This window comes from Poromitra crassiceps (genome assembly GCF_964638095.1).
Source record: "Poromitra crassiceps genome assembly, chromosome: 3".
In the NCBI taxonomy this organism is placed as follows: domain Eukaryota; kingdom Metazoa; phylum Chordata; class Actinopteri; order Beryciformes; family Melamphaidae; genus Poromitra; species Poromitra crassiceps.
In genome coordinates, this window is record NC_139625.1 from 34,184,351 (window position 1) to 34,189,941 (window position 5,591).

General features: G+C 45.3%; 1 protein-coding gene across 1 annotated transcript; it reads right to left on the reverse strand.

Annotated features, from left to right (window-relative positions):
* Window positions 1-278: 278 nt before the first annotated feature.
* Window positions 279-4,918, reverse strand: neff2 (neuronal intermediate filament family member 2; the record flags this gene model as incomplete). Its single annotated transcript, XM_083633359.1, has 5 exons — window positions 279-339; window positions 598-722; window positions 2,197-2,631; window positions 3,812-4,099; window positions 4,634-4,918. 5 exons carry the CDS (start codon window positions 4,916-4,918, stop codon window positions 279-281), a joined length of 1,194 nt encoding a protein of 397 aa, XP_083489485.1.
* Between the last annotated feature and the right edge of the window lie 673 nt (window positions 4,919-5,591).

A 5,591-nucleotide genomic window follows, 5' to 3' on the forward strand; every position in this document is an offset into this window, starting at 1 on the left:
AGAACGTGTGTAGAAGAAGGGGGACTTCCTGGTGGACCTCTTGTATAGAACAAGGGCGCATCTGTCTTAGGACGAATGAGCTTTAGTTTGAGGTTTGGGTCGGGTCGGGAGGGGGAAACAAGGTTTGGGGGAGTGTTAGGGGCCAAGAGATGAGAGGGTAGAATGTAAAAAAGTTGAGGCGTTGGAGGGTTAGAGGAGATGAGAAGGTCTGGGAAAGGAGGGAGGGGGTGTGAAGTATTCGGTTTATGCCAGACAAGTGGCATTTAGGTTTTTAGATCTTAGTTTAGGGTGGGTAGACACGGGTAGGCCAGCCGAAACTCTTCCCCCTCCAGCAGTTTCCTGAAAAGAAAAAAGAACACAGCATAATACAGTTAAGTCTTATAATGCATATATAATAAAACATATAGAAGAGTGACAAAATGCTAATTATATAGAGCTCTTACAAGCTCTTTATAAAGCTTATAAGCTTATAAAAACATCTTATCCCTGAGAAAGATGAAGAAAAAAAATCAATGTGATAAATAAAACAGCTGATTTAGTGACATGACAGCAAGACAAGGTGGAATTATGCATTAGATATATTTAATGAAGAACTACCTGTATGCTGCTATTTCAATGTCCAGGGCCATCTTCACATTGAGAAGGTCTTGGTAATCTCTCAGGTAGCGCGCCATCTCCTGCTTGGCTTCAGAGATATCCCTCTCCAGTTCACTTATCCTCATCTATGAAAGAAGAAAGTCATCAAATATCACAGTTATGGATGCAAAAAGCCCCGGCAAGGACTGGTGTAAAGCTACATTATAGTCACGTGAAGATAAGACACGAGTATTGAGTTTTGCTTCAAAATTTGATATCCACGATTTGGAAAATGCTGACCTCTAGTCTAACAAAATGACTAAAAGCATTTTAGTTGATATGCAAAATTATATATAAAAAAAAAAGATGGTATTTTGTAAATGATAGGAAGGAATGTAAGTCTTTAGTTGACAAAATGTTTACAAGTGAATTCATAACTCCCAATTTCCCCCAGGGGATCATTAAAGTCTTTCTGATTCTGATTCTGATTCTGATAATCTTTTCTAAATATTAAATCATGAGCTTGAAGTAATGTGTTTTCTTTATAATGAATATACTGTAGCATTTTGAAAATCTAATTTGTGTTGGGTTCTTTCAGCTGACTCACAGACAGTAACCTTGTGGACTATCACCTCTGCTGCTCTCATGTGCTACTGAGTGCTAGAGCTCTGTGTGTGCGTGTGTGTGTGTGTGTGTGTGTGGGGGGGGGGGGGGGTAAGGGGGTGGGAGGTTCCTACTGTAGGGGGAATATTTTACATGTCGTCTCATCCACTGTGTCCTCCAAAGGTTTATATTGCACTTACTGTTCCTCTGCTTTCCGCTTGAAGTCCTTTCTTTTTAATTCAGAGTGGTAATTTTTTACGTTTTTGGTCATATTAGCTTTGCTTTCGGTCACATTAGCTATATATATACATAGTATATTCTGGTTAGTTGTCCCTTCTAAGCTCTCTGTGTCCAAACCTTTTAGGCCAAACAACTATATTCATGCACTCTAAAAAACAATCACTGCCTCAGTGCATGTCTACACTTGTGACGTCGTGGTTTTGAATTGAATCTGAAACACAGCCTTTGTCACATCTTTTCTTCTTGCCATCTTTCCTGCCACTCTCCACTGTGTACGATTTGATAAAGAAGGAAGGCTCTAAAAAATTAACAAAAACAATATTTGGATTGCTGATCTGAGACAGCTTCTTAAATTAAAGTGGAGCTATAGATACTGTCTGTGTGGGAACGCCCACAAAATGTTACTACGGCTGATGCGTGAGAAATAGCCCATCTATTTCAATGGGCTGACTCACTAAAGGACGGGGCTGCGGCTCTACACTACAGGATTAGGGATTCTAGAGCAAGTACATAGACGTCTGTTCAGATGTGCGTTTACTGCGGTGGTTGAATCCCTGATCCTGTCTGCCTGGGCTGGGCTAGCAGCTAAATGTTAACTATGCTGAATGGGGAGAACGGGAGGATTTCCCCCATGCTGACCCATTGACCACGTGTCTATGACGAGACACCGCCTGAATGTATAATGATCAGATAACCTGATAGGGCACGTCAGCACTCATTTTCTTACAGCCCTAATCTTCATGCATACCAGCCCAGGATCCAGATCCCATCATTCACCTGGTACTTTGCCACGTCTTTCCCCTGCATCTCCTCCAGATCCTCCAGTTGCTTATGCAGGGAGTCAATGACGTTCCGGAGGGCCTCGATCTCTGAGGACCGGGACTGAAGCAGCCTCCGGTACTCCACGGTCTCCTCTCGGATGGCGTGCACCGCCTCGTTGTTTTTGCTGGCCATCTCCGCCACGCTGGCGAACTTGTTCTTGTACCAATCCTCAGCCGCTTGCATGTTCTTGCCTGCCAGTCTCTCATACTGCGAGCGGATGTCTCGGAGGGCGGCGGAGAGGTCAGGCCGCGACACCTCCACATCCACGCTGATGTTGGCCATCTGCAGCTGCGCCTGCAGCTCCACCTGCTCCTCGCCGAACACCTTCTTCAGGAACACGAGCTCCTCAGACAGGGAGACCACGCAGGCCTCCGCATCACAGTTGGACACCTGTAACAGTCACAAATATGCCTACTACTAGGGTTGAGCTGAATACTCGGATGGAATGAGTATCCTTTACGGAGTATCCTTTAATGTACTTTTTATGAGTACGAGTATCATCCGAGTGCAACGTGTCAATATCCGTACTCATGATTAGGGCTGGGTATCGTTTAAAAAATTACAATACCAGTACCAATACCAGTACCCTTAAAGTGATACCGATTCAAATTAAGTACTTCATTCGATACCGCTCATTCATTTTTGGTTTGCCATACTTTGAACGTTTTTTTGGCATCTCGGCATGCTGAACTGCCAACGACAACAACAAAACTTACACCACACCCGCTTTCAGTCTAAACCCCACCCACTTTTGATTTAAGCCACACCCCCTCCGAGTACAGATACGGATACAGATAATGTAGTTGGTTAAACAGATACAGATACTGATAATGGTGTGCTCGTGCATCTGTACCTACTACATTGCTCGGTACCTTGACACACATACCTTGGTATGTGTGTCAAACGATCTACACGTACACAATCGATCTACACGTATGTTGAGAGATCATAGTGCCGTAGAGACCAGGCATTGTATGGTTGACAAGTAGGTGAATAAAGTGCTAGGTGTGTGTGAAATCCCAATATTGGCGTAACCTGTGTTGTGTTGACAGCACTGGCAGCAAAGAGAGAAGGTCTGCACACTGAGGCTCCATCACTGGTTCTTTATTTGCAACGCTTCCATCTCCAGGATCTTTGTTGAGATAACGTTGCAAATAAAGAAGCACTGGAGCCTCAGTGCGAGGACCTTCTCTCTTTGTTATAGTCACCTTTTGTCCAGCACCTGTACGTTTCTCTTGAATGTGCGCATATTTGTTTTTTCACTGAGCACTGGCAGCAATCCATGTTAAGGCTTGCCCAAGGGTGGAGCGGTATTCGATCCACCGACCTCCCGCTTCAAAGCGCACTCGCTAACCGCTACCCCAAGAGAGCTAAGCTCCCTTGGCGGAGCTGGTTAATATGGGCCTTTATACTGGGGAGTGAGTTTAACCAACTTAGTCGCTACCACTTTGGACTCACGAGGACTCAGATTCATTTGGTTACACTGAGTCGGTTATGCCACGCTGATGCTATCCAGGAGCAACATAAAGCTAATGTAAGCTAATACACTACTACCAAGCTGGTTACACACCGTAGCCCTGCTGGCCTCCTCCCTGGCCCTCTGCAGTGCCTCCTCAGCATCCATCCGCAGCCTGGCCTCGTCCTCGTAGCGCTCCTTCAGCTGCTCATACACATCACGCAAGTACTCCCTCTCCGCCTCCAGACGCATCTTCTCCCCACTCTCTGAGTCGATGGAGGCCCTCAGGCCACGCGCCTCCCCCTCGTAGAGCGCCTGCAGGCGGGATGGATCGCTCTGCCGCCGCCTCAGCGCCTCCAGCTCAGCCAGCAGGGCCCGGTTCTGCAGCTCCAGGTGCCTCACCTTGAGGGGTGGGACAAAATATAAAAATATCGATATATCGTGATACTTCCTCTTCTGATACATTATTGATACACTGGCACCATATCGTGATACACTGGCGCCAAATAGCAATATTTTTATTAAAACCTGCAGGCACTGAAATGTGTCCAGGTTTACATAAAACAAATTGATATGCTTGTCAAGCACTGCAATGTGTTTTTTATTTCGTTTTTTAGTTTTCTGTAAAATCAATTTGCGCAAATTGTAAAGATTTTAGTGAGGCATTTAAACATTTTAACTTCACACGTGGAGTTGTGTTGCAGTCAGTGTGTTAAAGTGGCACTATGGTGTACATTGTTTCATGTCAATTCAGTGAATAAATACATAATTCATGTGAATTCAACCCATTTTTATGGGAAGTTTTCCCTCTTCATATCGTGATCGACATGAAATTTCGTGCAATGTATTGATTATCGCAGAAACGCTGTATCACAATACTATCGTTATCGAGTGCCTAGTATCGTGAGTTACTCTGCGATTCCCACCCCTACTCACCTTCTCGATGTAGGTGGCAAAGCGGTCGTTGAGATCCACTAGCTGCTCCCTCTCCTGGGAGCGCACTCCCAGCAGCTCTGTGTTGACGGAGCTGGCCTGAGCCAGGTCCATCCGCTCAGAGCCGTCGGGCAGCGGAGAGGAGCCCAGCCGCAGAACCCTCTTCCCAGACGGAGGGGCGCGGGGAGAGGAGTAGAGGGAGGAAGACATGGAGGATTTGGTGGTGGACCGGGAGCCTCTGTAGCTGTCCCAAGGACGGCGGTAGGAGATGTAGGAATCGTAGCTCATGATGACTTTTTTGTTGGTTTTTGTTTGTTTAAGAAAAGGATGTGGATGATTTTTAGTTTCAGAAGGTTTTTTTTTATGTCCCCCTTGTTCTGCACACCATCGGTGAGGATGAGCGGGTGTGTTTGCACTGCACCAGCTCAGTGATGCTGCAGATCCCTGCCTTTTATACAGTGAGGCTGCCCCCCCCCCCACACAGACTAACATCAGTGCTGTCAGCATCCGCTCAGCCAATAGCAGACTGCTGCAGTGAGGAGGTTGGTTTTCAGAGTCACTCTCAGCCGTGGCAAGCAGAGTAGATGTGGTAGAGCATTTTTTCTCTTCTATTAATAGCACGGCAAATAATTATAATTCCACTCAGACTATGCATTTCTAAGAGCATATTTTGCTTCACTTGAAACCCTCAATACATCTACAAATGTGTTTTTCAAGCAAGCCCAGACCATGACCTTATCCATCAAGGTGAGAAAAAACTGGGGCAAACCTTGTGACAGATGACTTGAAACAAGGTCTTTTCCTTGAGCCATTTAGAGTGAATCAATAGGTGATGCATAATCAAAAGAGCGAGGGAGCATTTATTTAGAACATCCAGTCAAGGGTTTTACTTCTCTAAAAAGCAATACATTCATTATTAGTGTATAGATTGCACAGTGCTCAGCTAAATGTGTTTATAAAT